Consider the following 22,734-nt stretch of genomic DNA (forward strand, 5'->3'; position numbering starts at 1 on the left):
TAGACATATCCTAAAATGGGCAAATAATATTGGGCTCTATTTGGTTGATAATAAAAAATGTACAGTATGTTTAGTTTAATAATGACATTCGACTGGTCAATCTCTTGTCTTACGTGGCCGGCTGGACACACATGAATGGGAGTGTAAATACAGAAGAATGACATTACATTGTGAGATGTTTTTTTCTAACGGACAGTTGATAGTGCATACTAAGCGCTTGAATAACAAAGTGTGAATATATATCATCTTTATATCGTAGATGTAGACCATCGGCATACTCATTCATTCTGACAATTGAAAGGCCTTAAACCAAATCTGATCAACAGTAGACTTTTTCTAATGATCCAAATATGTTCTAATTTAAACCATTCTGTTTCCAGGGCTCTCACCCCTACCAGTCGCTGAGCTACACCAGCGGCGACACGGCCGCCGACTCCCCGGCCCACATCAGCCGGGTAGGGATGGCCAACAAGGACAGCCCTCGAAAAGAGAGCCTTCTGAGCAACCTGACGGGCAGCTTCAGGAGCCTGCACAACCTGCTGGAAGGCACACCCCAGAGGAACGAACCACCCGCCACGGTGGCCAAGAGCACCTCCCTCACACGCACAGGTTTGACAGCACCTCCCTCACACACACAGTTGACATAGCTCCTCCCTCACACACACAGTTGACATGGCTCCTCCCTCACACGCACAGTTGACATGGCTCCTCCCTCACACACACAGTTGACATGGCTCCTCCCTCACACGCACAGTTGACATAGCTCCTCCCTCACACGTACAGGAGAGACACATCTGAATGGACATTCAGATCGAGGAAGGACATGTTGTAAAAGTCTTAAAACTGCACGTCAAACAGCCTTTGGAGGGGGGAGTACAGCACAGCGCATTAACCACGACTGAGCTGCAAGCCGTGATTTGCCAGTACTCCCAGTTGGTTAGGCGGAAAGCCCAGAGCGTACTCAAACCCCCCGGCCTTTGTTCAACGTCATCTCTGTACTGCAGGAAACAGTCTGGGGACGGACGTGCTGACGGAACACCCGCTGCTTTCCGAGCCCTCTTCGGTCAGCTTCTACAACTGGATGTCCAACGCCGTGGGGAACAGGACCGGGGCGGGGTGCCAGGAGTCCCCAGTGGCCCGCTCCAATCACAACGTCCTTCAGACAGGTCAGGTTGTGCCGTCGAAACGCCGATGCAAACTTTGTGTGTGATGGTCAGCAAATCACGACGGGTGTGATCTATTTCGATTTATTTCAGATCTACTTCTATTGTTTATTATCTACTAGTTATCAGCATGTGTCTAGATAATATAATTTTTGATTACACAGCATGCCTGCTGATGGATAGCTTGTGAAGTAAAGTATAACATTTAGTTCACTGATTGTAAAATATAAAACAATGTAGTGATCCGATCCAGTCACCTTTTCCCTGAAATTGAAACGACATTTAAAATGAAGATTATCTCCGACGCCTCAGGTGGCACATGCAACCTGCCGACCATCGCCTCAGCATCAGACTTTAACACGGTGCTCTCCAGTGACCAGAACACGCTGGACGGCACCCAGTCCCAGCACTCCCAGCACAGCACCAGTCAGGACGACATGGCCGACATCGAGGAGGGCACCCAGTGCCCGGCCGCCGTGCAGCTCGCCGACGCCCAGGTTTGTATCGTTACCTTATCTCTTGTCTTCTGATGTGCCTCCCTTCTTCTTGTCCCCTCCGGTGTCTGTGCGGCACCGACTGGTGACGGCTAATCAGGTACTCAGGTCCATGGTTGGATGTGAGCTTGTTCTTGCTCTTCTTATTTATTTGAATGGGACATAAAGAAGAAGACATTTTTTTCCACATGCATTTTGCAAAATGGAGTACTGGAGAAAACTGAAGTAGCTGTTGGGATGAGTGAATGACTTATTGAAATGTCATTTGTAACCTTCTCGATAGCTCTTTTTCGAAGTCTTTGCTCTTGTCTGAAATATTTCACAACAGGTGGTCTTCAAGCCTCTGTTGAGCCACACCGGGATCCAGGCGCAGGACGCCACCCCTCTCAGCTACAAGATGTACTTTGGAGAACACCTCTCCTTCTCCGGTACCCTGGAGTGTCTCCGGGCAGACATCGTGGACTCAGACACCTCCAAAGAGCGCAAGAATAAAAGATCCAGACGGTAACACCGAACAACGGCCATCATAAATCAGCTCAAACCGTTCTTGTATGTTCTGGTACCCACAGACACTAAGACCCTTTTTGTGTTCGGGCGCCACCTCCTGCCGCAGACAGGGCAGAGTGAACCTCCCTCCCCTGGAGTTCAAGCCAGCGCTGCTGATCGAGACCTTCAGCCTGAATGCGGTGGTGATGGAGAAGTCGTCCAGCTCCCCGCAGTGCCCTACGGCCGCGCCGCTCTCCTTCCACGACCTCAACCGGCGCCACTACAACACCTTCCACTGCGACTTCACGGCGGCGTGCCAATCCATCAGCCAGCGCGTGGACATGGCCCTGGTGCGGCTCATCCACCAGTTCAGCACCATGATCGACGACATCAAGGCCACGCAGACGGACATCAAGCTGAGCCGCTACACCGCCGGCTCCACCTCGCCCACACCAACCTTCAAGGCCCGGCCGTACCGACACTTCCGATCGTCTGACTTCAGCCGCAGCTCCAGGGGGAGTCTCAACGGGGCGGCCCGCAGCGGCAACCAGACCCTGAAGAGCAAGAGAGGAGTGGGGGGCGGGGGCGGTGCGGGGACAGCCGGCGGGGCGCCCCCTAATGGCCCTGCGTCCGCTACCGACACCTTTGGAAGGAGAGAGCCCCGGGGGAGGAGCTCCCTGGGGCGATCGGAGCGGAGGACCTCGAAGGTACTGCCAGCCAGGGAACGTAGATATACATTAGGTTAGATTATAGGGCGATCAGAGCGGAGGACCTCAAAGGTACTGCTAGCCGGGGAACGTAGATATACATTAGGTTAGATTATAGATTATAGTAGTATGTGTATAATATAGTAGATATTATACACATATATTACATGCATATATTCACTGTGTGAAAACTGCATGGTAGGACGTATAGATGAAGATGGCAGTGCAAAATATTGACTTATTTAAATATATATGTTAATATAATGATTATATAATGATCAGACATTTTGTATCATGTTTTGCTTGAATAACTTTATGACCATATAGTCTGGAAATCTTTATTGTTCCATTATGTAGAACATTTTGAAACATTTGGTACTACAAATATAGTTAGTATTTGTTTGCATGGCTGCTCAGCTACGCGTCCGTCTGTCTCGTCCCCCTCAGATATCGCGGAAAGGCTCTCGGGATGTGGCCGATCACATGGCCATCCAGATGGACGACTCAGACTCAATCACGGTGTCGGAGCAGAGCGAGCCCTCGGCAGAGTGCTGGCAGAACATGTACAAGCTGCTCAACTTCTACTCGCTCATCTCAGACCCCACGGGCATCCTAGAGAAGAGCTCCCCGGAGAACTGCATCGCAGGTCTGTCCTCTCTGCTCAGTACCGGGATGTTAGAGTCCTTTCAACACATTAGAGGTTTGACCTTTGAACATGAAAGGGACCCGAAATGGAGTGGTGGAAACACAAGCTGCTAAACATGTTTGTTGAGACACTTTGAAACACCTGAAATCGAAATGAGTTACGTTATGTGCTGAATATGTCATATGATGTATATGTCACATGAGGCATCGTGCATGGCAACATATCAACCATTATTTATTCATTTTATGACGCATATGATTGTCTATTGCCCTTTTGGAAAATAAAGTATACTGTTGAGATCCCTTATTCTTTAGATATAATGCATCTGTTGTGTTTTATTTAACATTTACTAGCTGAATGTGTTTGATTATGGATCTGTTTTATTATTGACAGTAAAGATCATTCTTCACCTGGAGGCACCACGTCTGTGACGTTCTCTCTCTTTCTCCTCAGACGTCTGCCGCTCCTCCGAGCCGCTCTGCAAGGTGGTCTTTGAGAACGAGCAGCAGGAGTCGGCCACGCCCAACAAGCTGCTGGGCGTGGGCGGGAGGCGCCGCAGCCTGCTGAGCTCCGAGCCACAGCACGTCACTCTGATCGTGTTCGGCATCGGCATGGTGAACCGCACGCACCTGGAGGCCGACATCGGCGGCCTGACCATGGAGGCGGAGCTCAAGAAGATCCACGGCAGCTTCACGCTGAAGGACAAGATGAAAGGTGCTGGCGAAGAAGGTTCATTCACCCTCAGCCCAGCCTCTGCTGGTCGTTAGACTCCATAGTCAATGCTTCTGCTCTTCTCTTTGAACTAGATATCCTGCACCAGAAGATGACCGAGACATGCGCCTCAGCTCATATCGGTGGAGTCAACATTGTTCTCCTGGAAGGGATAACTCCAGATATCCAGTAAGTTCAAATCAATAATGATTCTTATTCTCCCTTATTGTGAAAGAACGCTCCCCACAGGTGTTCCACTTGATGTTCTGGGAGATTTTTCTGGGAATGCGTCTGGCCCATTCTTCATTGACATCCCTTACTGTGCGTTCACACCAAAAGCTGTAAAGCGTTTTAAGCGATAAACGCCCATTCACTTTCTATTAGACATGAGCGATAAAACGATAGGAGCAATAAAATGCTTGAGCGATAGCTTTAAAGCTGTAAAGTTGTAAATGAGAGTTGAAAACAGCTCAACTCTATGCATATGAACTAGTAGCTTTTCGGCTGTAAACGACCGCCAGTCAATCGGAATGTAGATGTCTCTCGCCGGCGTGGGTCCTAGTAAACGTATGCAAGAACTTTAGTTCCTAGTTCCTACCACACATTTGTTCCTTCATCATGGTGTGTGATGTGAGAGAATAGCTGCGGCTATTGCAGGGCATCGTATTTGTTCGCGATTGCATAGCCAACGTGGTCTTATTATAGCCCGATCATTAACTAAAAAATCCATAGAAAGAATAAGGCATCCAGCAGATGATTTCAAAAGGGATGGTCGCACAGTGGAATGCTGATGGAAACCAGGTGACGAGCGGTGGGTGGAGATGTGCGCGCATTTCAGAAGCAGGGAGATACCGAGAGTTTTTTGACCGCAAATGTTTGTTGAAAAGTATAGTTATCAAGGTGAATCATTTTTGTTTGAAGCTTTATTTAATAAAGCATTTTAGTTTAAACTTCGACTCAGATTGCTTTACTTTGGTTTTGGATTGCGCGTCGTCTACCCCGCTCCTATAGAGGCTTCTACTCTTGGCAAAAAGCCACTATAAGACACATGTAACACATTCATTTATTCATACTTTTATCAACTTTGGAACAGTATAATCAGTTTATATAGGGATAAATGCATATGAATTTCTATACATTAACATATGCTGCAGAATCTTTGAGATTGCAACGGCATACACGCCTTAATGCTGCGGAGCCAAAGAGTCAGTTCACATGACTGAAGGCTTCCAGAATACTTCGGAGACGTAAATGTAAGCTTGTTGTTTTGGGGGTTTGTGTGTTTTCAGTGTCAATCCACAGGTATAGTGGCCCAAAATGTTTCAAACATCAATACTTACTGTCATTCAATAAAAGGATCATAATTTTTCAATATTTGAGTAGAATTGCGAAGAAATGCATTGCTTGTCTCTGCTTAGTCATCTTGCTCTTTATTGTGCAAGAGAACATCAAGATGGAGTCTCTGAGAATAGGTTGGGTTCATAACAAGAACAAAGATATTACATTTTCCCTAATTTTCACCTTTGCATCAAAGATTCAGTCCTCTGCAAATAAATATCACTTTTGAAACTTTCCTAACTGAAATCATTTTATGAGTTCGGTTATTCTTCAACCGAGCATTCAAATGCGGGCCTACTTGTATGATGCTACTTTAACTTGTTTGTAAAAAAAGTTGATGTTAACTCATATTTCATTCAAATATCTCCCTCTCTCTTTGTGCTTCTTTTAAACTCCTTTCTTTCCCTTCTGAACACTTGCATAGACTGGAGGATTTTCCAACTTCCCCCACCAGCACAGCCAAACAAGAGTTTCTGTATGTTTCTACTGCAATCTCGGACTTTCAAATCACATGGATGGCTTATCATTCTTCATGTGTCTGTTCCATGTTTGTCGCTGGGGAAACACTCTCTGACTCCACAATCACCCATCCCACCTCTTAGACCTCAGAACAGAGATGGCTGCGTGTTGGCGTTCTTCATGTGATCTCATTGTTTGATGTCGTGTTGGTGTTCTTCATGTGGTCTCATTGTCTGATCTCGTTGCCACGTGTGCCCACCAATTCCATTTGTGTGCCACACTTCTATGATTGTGTCAGCGTTGCAGAAATTGAAAAGCAATTCAAATGATCAGCCTGAGGTTTTATTCTGGTTGTTCTTCATCCATCCCAGGACGGTGGTGAAGTGCAACATCTCCAAGTCCCAGGCCCTGTACAGCGCCCAGCGGGGCCTGAAGACCAACAACACGGCCGTGTTCAAAGTGGGGGCCATCCTGATCAACATCCCACAGCACCCAGCCACCCTCCACAGCATGATGGTCCGCAGCTCTCACCAGCTCTCCAAGCAGATCTCTGACCTCATCCGCCAGCCCTCCAACAGGTCCTCACTGCTTCTGCCCATAATGGGCGTTTCTCATATCATGCTTTTTTTGGGGTTAATAATTGCATTTGGGGGTACTACTAGAATGGGTTTCCATGCCTGTATCTTAAAAAAGACCCCTTATTATTCTCACTGTTCATTTCAGCAAAACCAATTTCAACATCTTAAGCGTTCTGTTTTGTATAATGTCGCCCCCTCTTGTCGCCCATTCTTCAGTGCTCCCGCTCACAGAGAGGACACGCCCACGCCACAGTCCTCCGACAAGCAGCCCAGCGTGCACCAGACCCCCGTGGAGGCCAACGAGTTCCCCCAGCTCCCCGAGGGGCTGGAGAAGAAGCCCATCGTGCTGAAGTTCAGCGCCATGCTGGACGGCATCACCATCGGCGCCGCTCTGCTGCCATCACTGAAGGCCGAGTACAAGATGGGCCGCATGAAGAGCCACGGCATGACAGGTGGGTGTCTTTGAGGATGCACATCAACGACGTGCTTTCTGAATCTATATTATTTGAGTAAATCTTAAAAGTCCAGAGGGGTGATTTGTTTTGCAACTGTCTTAGAAGTTACCCTTTTTATTCAACTTGTCTGTGTACTTGGCACATTCATTTCCTGTCTAGGAACTATGATGCATAAAGTATCTTCAGGCAATCATGAAACCAATCTTAAAACGACTGAGACACGTATGCATGTTGATCATCATTCAATCGCTGTATGTTATGTTAACATACAGCAACTTGAAGTACTGTCATTTTCTTCAACTTATAATGTCAGTTAGCCTCACCCTAATGTAATGGCCATGCATAAAGAGATCACTCTTAGGGCCCTATTTTAACGGTCTGAAACGCAAGTGGGAAGCGCAAAGCGCAAGTAGCTTTGTGGGCGGTTCTACGGCGCTATCGCTATTTTACAGGCGGATAAATGACACTTGCGTCGCGGCGCAAGTGTCAAAAGGGTTGGTCTGAAGCAGCCTAGTTACCCGTAGGTGTGGTTTGGGCGTAACGTCCAACAAACCAAGGAGAGTGCCAGCTCCCATCCCCTTTAAGAGCCATGAGCGCATTTGAATCGGACGAGTGGATATTTTGACAGCGCGTCTGCAGTCTCCGATGAGACAGATGCACATGCATTTCAAACTGCAAATGGCTCAGTTTATTGCCAAATAATATGGCCTAATTCACACATGGAATAAGGGGTTTTCTTCCACAACTTCAGAAATACTGAGTCCTCAAATAAATTTCGGCAAAGAAAACGTATATGATATAACATATGATATGCTGTAACTGTGGTTCTATTTAATGATACACGCAATACATTATAAACATTGTTTCTTATCAGTATTGTATGCTATCCTAATATGCATGTGTCCCTGCGGTAATAGACATTGCCATTGATTGTATTATGCGTTACGTGTTTAGTTTGCGTTTGTTTAAACAGAGCACACACGCGAGCCCGCATTCATTCATTTTTTTTTAACACTCACTCGCGGTAAAACAATGTTTTTCACGATCAAATACTCATCAATCCTAAAAGTTATGGGCATGTAGGCCTACACGATGTCTCTGTCAAGAAAATATGTGTTTGCTGTACGGTGTTTGCAGATGCATTGATTTAAAAGTACAACTTCTTACCGCTGCATCAGCTGTTCTTTCCCAAATAATTTACCAAGAATGTGCGGCTAGGTAGATGGGAGAAGCAAAGTGTATGCGCGAGGTGCACAAGCAATCCGTATGCATCGCATGCGCATGTATGCATGCGCCCTTAAAATAGCATCTGAACAACGTGCCACTGACTTTAAACCAGGTATTTCCTGGTCAGTAGTGCAATGGTATTCAGAAACGGCAAAATACCGTTTGCGCCAGAACACGCCTCCTCCTTCCGCCGAACCGCCCCTTGGGGCGCATGATCAATCCCTAATTTACCGGCGAGTGGCGGTGGTGGGAAAAGAACGCTCTGCGCCAGTTGTAAACTAGCAACGACACATGCGCCAGTGACTAAGTCACTTGCGCCGGATGCAAGATAGGGCCCTTGGAGTTAAGCCACTCTCATCCCATTATCCCTCCTCATCTCCTTCTATCTTCTCCTTCTTTCAGGTGCCCAGACCAGTTTCACCTTTGAGTTGCCGAACCACAAGCTGTGTTTCCAGTCTAAGGTGTCTCCCGTGGACATGTCCACCATGCCTCCGTCGGCCAGCCTCAACCTGCCGCCTATCACCATGTCCGGAGAATACATCATGGAGGAGCACGACGGCCACACCGACCAGGGCTGGGCGCCCGAGGACTTTGCTACCAAGCAAGCCAACTACCTGCAGGGGAACTACCTTCGCTGTGTGGCTGAGGTGAGTTAAGATCAACACATGTCCTGATGGGGGCAGCTGGGGTGAGTTAAGGTCCTGATGGGGGCAGATGAGGTGAGTTAAGGTCCTGATGGGGGCAGCTGGGGTTAGTTAAGGTATTGATGGGGGCAGCTGGGGTGAGTTAAGGTATTGATGGGGGCAGCTGGGGTGAGTTAAGGTATTGATGGGGGCAGATGGAATGAGTTAAGGTCCTGAAGGGGGCAGCTGAGGTGAGTTAGGACCTGATGGGGGCAGCTGAGGTGAGTTAAGGTCCTGATGGGGTCAGCTGAGGTGAGTTAAGGTCCCGATGGGGGCAGCTGAAGTGAGTTAAGGTCATGAAGGGGGCAGCTGGGGTGAGTTAAGGTCATGAAGGGGGCAGCTGAGGTTAGGTAGGGTCCTGAAGGGGGCAGCTGGGGTGAGTTAAGGTCCTGATGGGGGCAGCTGGGGTGAGTTAAGGTCCTGATGGGGGCAGCTTGGGTGAGTTAAGTTCCTGATGGGGGCAGCTGAGGTGAGTTAAGGTCCTGATCCGCTGCACTCATAGGTTGAAGCTGCCGCTGGAGTCTGAGGTGGCAGGTGAAACATAGGATACATATTGGATGTCAGCGCTGTGCCACCAGTTGTCTTGCTCTAGTTATCAGCTAGCATTCTTTTTTTGAGATTTTTACAGATATTTTACCATTTGAAAAGTTTTTGCAGTGTGATAATTAGCATTAAGGCCCAAACACATCAAAAAGTCAGCCCCCATTATTCCGGATGTACTAGCCCACACCGGCGCCGACTAGGCTTCACGCCAATGTTCTATTCCCTAGCGTCGCCGCCCCTGAAAAAGCGCTTTTTAAAAGCTGGTTTGTACATCCCGGGTCCCGTAGGCACATTTACATTTACATTTACATTTAGGGCATTTAGCAGACGCTTTTATCCAAAGCGACTTACAATAAGTAGATTTGTCTTAAGAAGTGCATCAATATATCGCTGTCGGTACAGAAAGGATGTTCATAGAACCAAGTGCAAGTACCACAATCGCTAGGTCAATCAATTCCCTGTGTTACAGCCATGATAGCAGCTACTGCAGTTGCTACACAGTTAAGTACTGTAATACAATACAATACAATACAATATAATACAGTGTACAATGGTGGCCAGAAGGGCTATGCAGAGTCGAGGTGGACTCTGAACAGGTGAGTCTTGAGTCTTTTTCGGAAGATAGTGAGCGACTCTGCTGTCCTGAGAGCGGCAGGGAGCTCGTTCCACCACTGAGGTCCCAAAACCGAGAAAAGTTGTGACTTTGCTGAACGGCCTTTGCTAGCTCTTAGCGATGGCGGTTCCAGACGTCCAGCTGAGGTAGTTGAGCGGAGGGATCGAGCTGGGGTGTGTGGCTTTAGCAATGCTTGGAGGTAGGCAGGGGCAGTTCCATCGACTGCCTTGTATGCCAGTACCATCATCTTAAATTTAACGCGAGCTACTACAGGGAGCCAGTGGAGGTCCCGGAAGAGGGGGGTCACATGGGAGAACTTCGGTAGGTTGAACACGAGGCGCGCTGCCGCATTCTGGATGCGCTGCAAAGGTTTAATCGCAGAGGCAGGAAGTCCAGCCATGAGTGAGTTGCAGTAGTCGAGGCGTGTGATGACCAGTGATTGGACTAGAAGCTGAGCTGCTTCCCTTGTGAGGAAGGGCAGAATTCTGCGGATGTTGTAAAGTGCAAATCTGCAGGATCAGGCGACCGCAGTGATGTTTGCAGTGCAGTATAATTGATTGTCCACTACCACACCGAGGTTTCTGGCAGTTGGAGAGGGAGATACAGTGATGTTCTCGACGGTGACCAGTAAGTCCATGTGTGGGCAGTCTTTCCCTGGGATGAGGAGGAGCTCGGTTTTGTTGAGGTTAAGCCTCAGGTGATGGGCAGTTGTCCAGGTGCTGACGTCCGCCAGACATTCCGCTATGCGTGTTGCAATCAGGGTTTTCTCAGATGAGGGGAAAGAGAGAAATAGCTGTGTGTTGTCAGCATAGCATTGATAGGAAAAGCCGTGTGATGCAATTACAGAGCCCAGAGACCTGGTATAGAGGAAGAACAGAAGAGGCCCCAGTACAGAGCCTTGAGGGACACCAGTTTCAAGCGTGCAAGGTTTGGACAAGGAGCCATTCCATGTCGCTTGATAGGTGCGGTTCGTCAGGTAGGATGTGAACCAGGAAAGAGCAGATTCAGCGATGCCAAGTTTGGCAAGAGTGGCAAGAAGGATCTGGTGGTTCACAGTGTCAAATGCTGCGGACAGGTCGAGGAGAATGAGGACCGATGAGAGGGACGAGGCTCTGGCAGCACGGAGGGACTCGGTCACCGCGAGGAGAGCCGTCTCGGTGGAGTGTGCCTTCTTGAAGCCTGACTGGTGGGGGTCAAGGAGGTTGTTAGATGATAGATATGAGGACAGTTGGTTAGCAACGGCACGTTCCAGTGTTTTAGACAGGAATGAAAGAAGAGATACCGGTCTGTAGTTCTGGATGTCGGTGGTATTAAGAGTGGTTTTTTTGAGGAGAGGCTTTATTCTGGCAGTCTTGAAAGACGCTGGAACAATGCCTGAAGTGAGGGAGGAGTTGATAATTGAGGTGAGAAATGGGGATGGGAGGAGGGAGAATGGAGGCAGGGATAAAAGAGGAACTAATGTCCTTCCCTTTCTGGGTAAAGTAGGTAACAGTCATCAGCAGTGAGGCAGGAAGGAGGTGGGGGTGAGGGAGGCTTAAGGAGGGACGAGAACAGGGAAAACAGTTTCCTGGGGTTTGAGGCAGAGGAGTTGGTTTTGTTCCGGTAGAAGGCAGATTTGGTTGTTGACACACAAGAGGTGGAATCTGAAAGAAGGAAAAGATAGTGAGATAGATCATTAGGACAGTCTGATCTCTTCCATTTCCTCTCCGCTGCTCGCAACTTTGTTCTACAAGTCCGCAGAGGATGGGACAGCCAAGGCGGGGGCGGTGAAGATCGCGCTGGTCTGGAGTGGAAGGGACAGAGGGGATCTAAGGAGGAGGAGAGGGAGGATAGCAGAGTGTCTGATGATTCATCTGTAGATAGTTATAGATATAGATATAGAGGCACCTCTATATCTACTCCTCACCACTGGATGTCGCCCTCTTTCGTTTGTGAGAAACAATTACTAGAATGGTTGATGAGAGACTGGTCGTCGAGGTGGAGAAATATGCCAAATTGTTTGACCAAAGTTCACGTCATTACAAAGACAACTCCAAAAAAGACATCGCCTGGCGATCCAGAGCTCAGGCTCTTCAGGTGAGGAATCAACAATGGTGGACTAAGTAGCCAAACCTTTAACCATAATGGGAAATAGATTAAATCAAGTCACATAATATATGGCTAATCACACAATTGATTACTTTTTTTTATTTTTTTATTTAAGGCAAGGCAACTTCATTTATAGAGCACTTTTCATACATGAAGCAGACTCAAAGTGCTTCACATAGAAACATTCTCATACAATAAAATAGATAAGTAAAAGAAAACACAGGAAAAGTTCAAAAATGCATTGTCATGTATTAACTGTCTCTCTGGTATCAGATCATGTATTAACTGTCTCTGAATTTAATTTAAGGAAAATAACATTAAGTGTCACTTAAATAAAATTGACTGGCTACTGAGTCCAGCACAGCAATAACATCACTGTATTTATCCCGAGGGATAAAAAAGTGTATATATATATATATATATATATATATATATATATATATATATATATATATATATATACATACATACATACATACATACATACATACATACATACATACATACATACATACATACATACATACATACATACATACATACATACATACATATATGCAAAAGAGTATTTATACCAGAGAGGGATAATAACAAAATTATAGGTCATCATGACTAGGTTACACCATACGGTTCTGCCATTGCACACTTCCTAGTGGCGAATTGAAATATTGGCGGTGCCTCTCAGGATCTGCACGGAGCTCCTGGACCAGATTGTGGTATACCCCCTGTTCTTGTCTCCGTTCATTGATGGGGTGCACCCAAACCCTTCGTCTTCTCCTTGCCCGCCTACGGCGCAGCAGACGAAGGGCAGCCACCCTCTGTCTGGCAACAATTCTTTGTTCTGTTGAAATAAAAAAACTCAATAAAATGTAAAAGAGCTTGTGTTAAATTAAAATGGATAACTACTGGCTGCATACATGTAAATGTGTGGCTATGTTAAGGCTATATAGCTGGATAGATAGATAGCTACTTTATGGGTCCCAATGGGGACCAATAAAGCCATCCAGTAGCTCGATACAATAAATACACACAATAACAATTGGCCTTAAAAGGTGACTGCACTATATACTAAAATGGCTGAATAGAAGTTCCTGCATTTATGGAGATTGTTGATGGAGTAGATGAATAATTGCACAATATAAAATAAATAAAAAAAGAGTAAATCAAACGATAAAGTGCCCTACAAACTAAGTTGGTAGATCAGCTGCTTGAAAATATACTTTCACTGCGCAGATTACTACTACTACTCACCCATGGCGTTTCGTCTCTTTGTTGCGGTTGATCGACAGGTGACTTCCTGATTTTACACTGCAGCGCGACGGTCGCGCCGCTTCCTGTTGGTGCTAGGGGAGGCTTTTGACGCGTGTGAATGCGCCGATGCGCGTCGGCGCCGGTGTGTTTAGGCCTTTATAGTAGAATATATGTCTGAAACCGTGATATAGCATTTTCTTGCATTATTTAACCTATATATTTTACATTTAGTAGGTTTATTAATAATAATGTAACAGTGTGCCAGAAAATGTTGTACTTGTGGTTGTAATTATATAACCTTTGCAGACTTAGTTTCCAAGATTAGTTCTAGTTTGTTCATGATGGACACTCTGTATCTCCCATATCTTCTCGAGGAGCATGTTGTCCTGGTTTTGGTCAGTATTATTTTGGTTAACCTGAGGGTGGGATCTGAATAATATCAAATCAAATAGAATACGGATCCACTGTGCACTCTGACTTCAGAATCAAACAAAGTTTTTCATTTTCAAACTAAGGTTAATTTCCTGGTTTCCTCCTCTTTATCTATAGATCGGCTCGTTTGAGCACAACCTCACCACAGACCTTCTGAACCACTTGGTGTTTCTCCAGAAGGTCTTCATGAAGGAGGTTAATGAAGTCATCCAGAAGGTTTCAGGTACCAATGTCCATCATGCATATCGATCTGCAGCAACACATTCAGAAAAAGGTTACAAAGTGCTTCACATACATATATACAGCAATTACAAATAAAGAACACCAAATAGCCAAAATATAGCAACGGGAGCATTTCTTATTTTCTCATTACGAAAACCACTACACAACAACAATGTATTTTTACAGACTGTGTGATGCTCCCTCCTTTGAATCCCTCTTTATAACTTTAAGGATGAGGATTAGTATGGATGGAGAGAGCCAACCACCTTAGCCGTCTCAGTTGTGACAAAAGGCTGTGGTATGTGTTCAGTGCTAATTAACTTTTGTGTGCGTGTGCCTGTGCTCATGCGCTTTTTGCACGTGTGTTGTGTACACACAACAGGCGGAGAGCAGCCCATTCCCCTGTGGAACGAGCACGACATCTCAACAGATGCAGACAAGCCTAAAATCCTGCTGTATTCTCTCAGCCTCATGTTCAAGGTACTTCACTGTGCTTCAATAGTTCAACTCTTTTAAGTAACTCATTTGACAATTGATCTGATGTCACAGAACCTGAATTTATTGTGTGGTGTTGTTTAACCTTCCAGGGTATCCAGATGACCGCCACCACCCCCTCCATGCGGGCGGTGCGCTTCGAGACGGGCCTGATCGAGCTGGAGCTCTCAAACAGGATCCAGTGCAAGGCCCAGCCCGGCGGGGGCAGCAGCTACCTCAAACTGTTTGGGAAGTGTCAGGTGGACCTGCACCTGGCCCTGGGGCAGATCGTGAAGCACCAGGTAGTTCTGGCTATTGGACCGAGAAGGAGATATCGATGGATGTGTTTTTCTCTGTGCCTGTGAAAACACTATCCTGTGTTTGATGGAGGCTGTGTTTACCGGCCGTTTGTTTGCGTGTCTCCACGTACTGCAGGGTGGATGAAGTGTGTGCATGTCTTGGTAATCATTGATACGTAATTTTTTTACAGGATTAGGCCTGGTGAATTCGGCTCAGAGTTTTTCTTCATTGTATAGAGAACAAATCACTTACAACAGATCTGAACAAAATCTCTGCAATTATGGCAGCAAATCCAGTCAAATGTCCCCATTCAACCGTGTGTGTGTGTGTGTGTGTGTGTGTGTGTGTGTGTGTGTGTGTGTGTGTGTGTGTGTGTGTGTGTGTGTGTGTGTGTGTGTGTGTGTGTGTGTGTGTGTGTGTGTGTGTGTGTGTGTGCGTGCATTTTTCTTAAAACGTTTTGTCAAAGTAACGTTTGTGCATGTATTAGCTGAAATGCTTTGTTCGTGTTCATGCTTTCTTGGCACTGACCTCCATTCTGCAGGTATATGAGGAGGCGGGATCAGACTTCCACCAGGTTGCGTACTTCCGGACACGGATCGGCCTGCGGAACGCCCTGCAGGAGGAGATCAGTGGCTCCTCCGACAAGGAGGCCGTCCTCATCACGCTCAACAGGCCGATCGTGTTTGCTCAACCAGTGGCCTTTGACAGAGGTTCCATCAATTACTTTCAATAATAATTTCAATATGCTAAATTACAAGAACCTGGTTATAGTTAACTGTGTGTGTGTGTGTGTGTGTGTGTGTGTGTGTGTGTGTGTGTGTGTGTGTGTGTGTGTGTGCGCGTCACCACGTGTCTATAGCTGTACTCTTCTGGCTGAACTACAAGGCGGCGTACGATAACTGGAACGAGCAGCGCCTGGCTCTGAATAAAGACATCCATGTGGCCACCAAGGAGGTGGTGGACAAGCTGCCGGGGATCCAGCAGACCTCTGCCCAGGCCTTCAGCACCCTGTTCCTGCAGCTGACCGTCAACGACCTGGGCATCTGCCTCCCCATCACCAACGCAGCTCAGGTGATAGGGCAGGCTCCCTCCATCCTCTGAGCTGTGATGTGGAAACATTGGGCTGTACCAGCTGCCGTTTGTTCTTAAAGTATCAAGCTATTTGTCAACCTTTATACTCCAATATTTATGCGTCATGAATTGAAACGGTATGGGGGACTTCATGGGAATGGATCATTTCCGAGGGGTTTGTTCATGCAAACGCATCATAACACCCCTGCTCCCTCCTTCAGTCCGCCCCTCAGGCCAACCACACGGTGGAGTTTGACACCGGCTCTGCCCTGGTGTTGACCATCGAGAGCACGCTGATCACCGCCTGCTCCTCTGAGTCGCTGGTCAGCAAGGGCCATTTCAAAAACTTCTGCATCCGCTTCGCCGAGGGCTTCGAGACGTCCTGGGACGACTGGAAGCCTGAGATCCGCAGCGACCTGGTCATCAACGCATGTGAGTGACTCACAGGGAGCGAAGGTTCTCTTGGGTCTTCCACATCAGCATTGATGCTAAAAACATCACTGCGCGTTCCCTCTGTTGTAGGCGTGGTTCCCGATGGGACGTACGAGGTGTGCTCCAGGACGACCGGCCAGGCCTCCGCAGGTAAGTCTTCTTTAGTCGGTTCACAGCATGCTGTACGTTTGTCTAAACAAGCCTTTCTCAGGAAACGATAAGCCAATGCCTTGTAGTGCTTGACCCACTCAGAGCTACGTAGAGAACAGCGTTGATGCTAAGCTGTTATGTCGGTTAACAGAAATATAATCATTTCAGTCATCCCACCACAGGGAAGAGCATTACGTCATACATGTGTTGCATATAGCATCAAACCATTATCCTCCATGGCTTTAGAGTGTATTTACTTATCATTTGATGCCAAACTGGATGTAGGTTTGAAACCAGTACTACTCTATGAACACCAGCTTTTATTCCAAGGACTTTCTGAAAAACGTGCCTTACATCACTAGTCTTCATATAAACTATCTCTATGAAGACTCCAGTATATGGAATACATTTATGTGGCCCTAATGGGCCACATAATGGGCCAGTCCATGCAGAAGTAGAGAGTGCTCTATATCGTCAATTATTGTTTATGTTTACCGTTTATTTATAGTCCTCATCGAAAAATGTATCATGTGCACATTGGTTTTAAAATCTCTGGCTGGCTTTGCTAATTTCTTTAATTTTGGTAGCTTTGCTGTTGGCCTTGTTTGAGGAACACCGTCCGACCACTCCTCTTAATATTATTCTTCTTCTTTTCCACTCCTCTCCACGTTTCACACAGAGAGCAGCAGCGCCGGGACCTGGACCCTCAACGTGCTGTGGAAAATGTGCGGCATTGACGTCCATATGGACCCTAACATCGGCAAGCGTCTCAACGCCCTCGGCAACACGCTGACCTCCCTGACTGGGGAGGAGGACACGGAGGACATCGCCGAGCGGACCTCTCCCATGGCCGACCTCTCGGATGAGGATGACGCCGACACGATGTCTCCCAGCCCTCACATGGTAAGACGAATCGCCACCCATCACATATCACATCATAAACCCAGTCTCTAAACCCAGCCTCCACACGGTAAACCCAGCCTCCACACGGTAAACCCAGCCTCCACCCCTCCCTACCCACGGTGAACCACTCATCTTTGGGTATTATTGGTACCACGAGTCGTGCTTGTAGACTTTTCTGGTTTCATATTCATGATCAATCTTGTGTTGTTAACAAAAAAAACTTTTCATTGATGAATAGATCTATGCAATGCCACCAAAAAGTAATGTATCATCTGGAATTATGCTTATTCTGAACCAAAGAAAGTTCTGACATATATTCTACACCATTAAAAAAGTTCAAGAAGTTTACCGAAAGAAAATTGAAAGACTGAATTAATTTGATTACCTACATTATAGTGTGTACTGTAATAAGGAGACATCATACATGGCTTACTTTACTATACCACTGTTGTAGTAGCACATTCACCCCGCCAGCTACCCACCCAACTGTCCATGTTTTCAGAGCCCAGAGGTCCCTTTTAGCCCGAGGCTGACATTGCGGAAGCGACTGGTAAATCACATCCTGGGTCTCAGCCCCCGGCCACAGAGTGTTTCTTCACCGGCCGACTACTTAAACTGTGCAACTCCCCGCCTGGAAGCAGGCGATACAAAGACCCTGAGACCCCTCTCCTGGGGCTGTGTATGTAGTCATTCAGTGCATTTTATTTCAGTACGCAATCAACTTTCAAGGGGTGCAGAGGAGTTTAACAGCTGCTTTCTTGTTTTCAAATGTGGAGCTATGCTGGTGTAAATCGACATTATGCAAAGAATGGCAATGCTTGCATTTAATTTCACCGACCACAAACATTAATGGGGTGCTTCACTTTGTCAAGAAATTGTATGGCTTTTTTCCTAACCTAATGATGTTTAAAAACCCTTTCGCCGCATTAACCTGTGATTTATAAAATGGTTTCATTTGAAGGACCAGGTTTCTAAATTGTGAATATTTTTATTATTTTCGACATTCCCAATGAAACAAGCGAAAGAAAAATAACAAATGAGTATAACATGTCGAGGAAATGGCAAGTTTTCTTTAATTCAGTGTCTAACTTTCATTGTCGAGATGAAAGTGGGTCATAGAGCTACCAACGATAGCTCTATGACCTGTTAACAGGACAATTATGGTTTTGATCCATTCCAGGGTAAGTCAGCAATAAGAAAAAAACATTATAGTAGCCATGTCAATTAAAGGAATGGTTTCACTGTAATGTATAGTCCACACTCAGGGCTCTACCGATGTGCTCAATATGCGTTTGGTAACCTGGCAAATGTGGGGAGTCTGGGTGTGCTCTGACCAGAACATAACTGACTCACTATTGCTAGGTGACTGCCGCCTGGGTTTGGATCATGTTAAATGCTTGATATTGACTATTCCAATTCAGTGTTGCTGGTGGTGGTGTCATTATGTACCGTCCTTTGTTTTCAATTTATCCGCAAGAGGTGTGGGAATTTGGTCACATGCATGACACATGACAATTAATAAAATGGTACTTTTGTGGAATTGCTTCTTGCCATCTCATTGAATAGATTTTAATCCGATGTTATGTAATGACAACATTTTCGATAAAAGCTACTTTGCGCTAGCTGTTGGGTAAGAACGGCTAAGTATCAAGAGCAAAGTAAACCACTGGTCCATCTTCTCTTCAAATTGCAAAAATACGTTAAATTGGTTTATCTCCCAAAACATACCATAATTTTCTAATCAAACTTTAAATAACAACACCTCTGAACCAATTCGGTTTGTAGTGCTTCTTTGATAATGTATTTCAAACTTTGGTGATGGCAACAAGCCCAGTTTCACAGATGTATTCTAATGGATAATTATTAAGCAAAGCTGAATACACACATCGTGTGTTCCCTAAGACTCTCAGAATCCGTCCGTATGTTCACATGCCTGGTGACCACTGAGCACTAAACGGTTAACGCACATTTTCAATAGAATTTCATGTAACCCAAATGAGATATTTTCTAATTAGCAAACCCCTATTTAATTGGCATTGTGTTAGCTTGAGTATTTGTTTCAGCTCAAAGGTTGTTGGTTGGGTCTGAACCCCAATGTCCGCAGCCTAGCTGAGTGCATTTTTGAGCAAGATAAGCAACCTCAAGTTGACCTGTTCATAGACTTCTTAGTGTTTTGACTTGTTATTTAAATGACCACTTGACAAACAGGCCTTGCCTGGGTGGTGTGCAAAACAATAAGAAGGCTTAACCATTTAAAAGAAAATACTCAGGGGTTGAGATTTGGGATTGGGATTTTGATAATTTCCTGATAATAATTAAACCAATTATTATTTCGACATATAATATTTCTACAACTTCTGTCTGCTGGAAGCTCTTGCAGAGTTTGGCTGTGAATTTATGGACAGATTAGTTATCGTTACCTGACATGTTTCTGTGGTTTTGTAACAAGGAGCCGGTTGACCCGAGGAGACAACTGGTGACGGGAAACCAAGTGGTAGATGCACGTGGACGCAAGTTTACCAAGAGGCTGGTGGACATCAGAGAGCTGAACGAACAAGCCAAGGTCATCGATGACCTCAAGTAAGACCCTGCTCCTCACCTCCATCCACGTACCATCTCCAACCGTCATAGTGCCAGCTCTGTCTCTGTTGGAGGGCAGTCTGGGGTCCAGTAGTCCTACTGTATTATAGGACCTCTGACCCAGCAGTCCTACTGTGTTATAGGACCTCTGACTCAGCAGTCCTACTGTGTTATAGGACCTCTGACTCAGCAGTCCTACTGTGTTATAGGAACTCTGACCCAGCAGTCCTACTGTGTTATAGGACCTCTGACCCAGCAGTCCTACTGTGTTATAGGACCTCTGACCCAGCAGTCCTACTGTGTTATAGGACCTCTGACCCAGCAGTCCTACTGTGTTATAGCAGAACTGCTGGGGGGAGACGGCACAGAGACAGGGCTGGAAACCAGCAACTGCAAGGGGCGGAGTTACACCTTGTTTCGTTATGAGGAAATTCTACTCAAGTAAACTCATTAGCAGGAGTCGATGAGGCTTACATATAAAATAATAATCTGAAGTCTGATTTGTGAGATTAGTTACACAGCTCCAGTAGTCGTTGAGCCACAAAAGTATTTATTCTTGTTTTGCACCTCTCGCCCTCTCTTGGGTTTTGCCTTAATGGGTTTATCCTGTCAACTCGATCTGTGCAAGCTTTTATCGGGAAGTATACTAGAACAATATACAGTTTATGTTCATATTTAAACATTGGTAATTTTACAAAATAAATATTGTTCACCAGGGCTTCTTTTGACTTAAGATTTTGTACAATATACTACATAAATTATTGCTTCTGCCATTTGAAAACATCAGGAAACTTGGAGCCAGTGAAGGTACCATTAACCAGGAGATTCAGCGGTACCAGCAGCTTGAGTCTGTCGCTGTCAACGACATCAGGAGAGACGTCCGGAAGAAGCTTCGGAGATCCAGCATGAGGGTGAGGATTCAGTCAGGGTTCACCCTGGATTGAATACAGAACGGGACCCTCCACTTTATTAGTTTGGGAACTCTAAGGAAGCAATATGATTTGAACAATGTGTGCTCATTAATTAAAAATTAATAAAGGTCATCCTACTTTAGCGCTTTTAACAATCACTGGCAGCTTACTTGTGTATTTAAATGTTGTCCGATGTAACCTATTAACGCTGCCTTTTCACCATCGCCATTTTTGTCTGCACACAATAAATGCATCAAAATAATCTGGCTAACAATTTATCGGACTAATGCCATTACCATTTTTAAGCTTTTAACTGCCAATACTGATAAGATATACAATATATTATCCATGCATCTCTCAATTTAACCTATCATGCAAATAACACATCCGTGGTAATTGTCATAAAATTATTAACATATTTATCATGAACGTACTAAATTAAAAAGCTAAAAAGTACATTATAATAATCACCACTAAACAGTGATGGTATCAGTGGCCACTATGACATTGTTGAGTCCTAGTGGCCACACAACGTCCATGCTTGTGTTGTGGCCCAACAGGCAGCATCGCTGAAAGATAAGTGGGGCCTGGGCTACAAGCCAAGCTACAACCGCTCCAAGAGCATCTCAGCAGCAGCGGGAAGACCCCCTCTGAAGAAACTGGACCGCCAAAGGTACTGAGGAGATTTTGGAAGTCTTTTGACGCATTAATACCCATGAGGAAATGTTGGAAATCAAAGCTTTGATAAATGAAAAACCGCCTTTACCACATCTAATCAAACAGAATTAACTCCAATTTCTTCTTGATTATAGTTTTTATTATCATATGGTCCATTCTTAGTACGACTTATCAGTTGTGTTTGATGATTAATACTCATGACAGCAGCTCCAAGGCAGCAGATGTGGAGGACCTGCCTGACGTCCGCATGGAGGCGTCCTCCCCAGGACCTAGGGTCACCTTCAACATCCAGGACACGGTAACTTCATACTATTCTAGAATACAACATGCCAATGTTTTCATTATGAAAACATTTTCATTTTCATTCATCAAAGTTCCAAATGCTTTTCTTGTTAAAGATTTTCAATCCATTGCACAAAACCCCTAGCCTGGATACCAGCCTGAACTCCGCCCACAAAATATTTGGTCTGGGAGATTCAGTCTGGAATTGAGATCGTTGGGAGGTATTAGGTCAGATCAAAAAGTGATCTGACCAAACAAATTGTAAGGGCGGGCTTTATACGTTGATGGACAGATGATACACATTAACGTAATCAACCACGTCACCAAAGAGCGCTCAGCGCTTTTACTTTTTTTCCCAAAAATGCTGACCGTGTTGCCAATTTGTCCGTGTATCCTTAAATTATTTTTACAAAACAGGCATAAATCGTTTATGTCCATCTTCTTTTTCTACTTCTTCGAACGTGCGCTCAGTTGAGTTAGTTTGAGAATAGCTGTGCTTCGCACAACATACGTCACATACTACGTTGCTCTGATTGGTTTTAGGTCTATCCAATTGAGCGAAGAGGCATTTTCCTTCCTGGTTCCGCCCTATAATCACAGCCCAATGGTTTGGTCTCAGACTCATATTCTGACTAGAATTATGAGTATGACATCGCCAGGCTACAAAACCCCGCTCTTACCCATTTTCCTTCCCAAGCCTGTTCAACTGAACACGGTTTTGTTGATTTTCGAACAAAGGGCTGGGTCAATATGCCCATCTCAAATTTCTACTTTGACTCATGTTATTGACCTTAATAATTTACTCATAAACGAGACTCAATACAAATTCATAACACCAAGTGTTCCCGTCAAAAACA

At 45.5% G+C, this 22,734-nt stretch overlaps 1 protein-coding gene across 1 annotated transcript in view; it reads left to right on the forward strand.

Moving 5' to 3' along the window:
* Positions 1–22,734, forward strand: part of kiaa1109 (KIAA1109 ortholog) — a 115,138-nt gene that overhangs the window by 30,096 nt on the left and 62,308 nt on the right. Inside the window, exons 17-40 of the mRNA XM_056590573.1 lie at positions 381–609; positions 1,005–1,166; positions 1,476–1,660; positions 1,986–2,161; positions 2,271–2,850; positions 3,298–3,496; positions 3,950–4,210; positions 4,303–4,396; positions 6,376–6,582; positions 6,799–7,034; positions 8,667–8,911; positions 13,992–14,097; positions 14,479–14,576; positions 14,684–14,872; positions 15,412–15,580; positions 15,730–15,941; positions 16,163–16,373; positions 16,464–16,523; positions 17,203–17,426; positions 17,929–18,105; positions 19,876–20,006; positions 20,794–20,917; positions 21,478–21,590; positions 21,803–21,893. Of these exons, the coding sequence (XP_056446548.1) occupies positions 381–609; positions 1,005–1,166; positions 1,476–1,660; positions 1,986–2,161; positions 2,271–2,850; positions 3,298–3,496; positions 3,950–4,210; positions 4,303–4,396; positions 6,376–6,582; positions 6,799–7,034; positions 8,667–8,911; positions 13,992–14,097; positions 14,479–14,576; positions 14,684–14,872; positions 15,412–15,580; positions 15,730–15,941; positions 16,163–16,373; positions 16,464–16,523; positions 17,203–17,426; positions 17,929–18,105; positions 19,876–20,006; positions 20,794–20,917; positions 21,478–21,590; positions 21,803–21,893 (4,479 nt within the window). The remainder of the gene's footprint in view (positions 1–380; positions 610–1,004; positions 1,167–1,475; positions 1,661–1,985; positions 2,162–2,270; positions 2,851–3,297; positions 3,497–3,949; positions 4,211–4,302; positions 4,397–6,375; positions 6,583–6,798; positions 7,035–8,666; positions 8,912–13,991; positions 14,098–14,478; positions 14,577–14,683; positions 14,873–15,411; positions 15,581–15,729; positions 15,942–16,162; positions 16,374–16,463; positions 16,524–17,202; positions 17,427–17,928; positions 18,106–19,875; positions 20,007–20,793; positions 20,918–21,477; positions 21,591–21,802; positions 21,894–22,734) is intronic.

This window comes from Gadus chalcogrammus, chromosome 5, assembly GCF_026213295.1.
Source record: "Gadus chalcogrammus isolate NIFS_2021 chromosome 5, NIFS_Gcha_1.0, whole genome shotgun sequence".
Classification (NCBI taxonomy): domain Eukaryota; kingdom Metazoa; phylum Chordata; class Actinopteri; order Gadiformes; family Gadidae; genus Gadus; species Gadus chalcogrammus.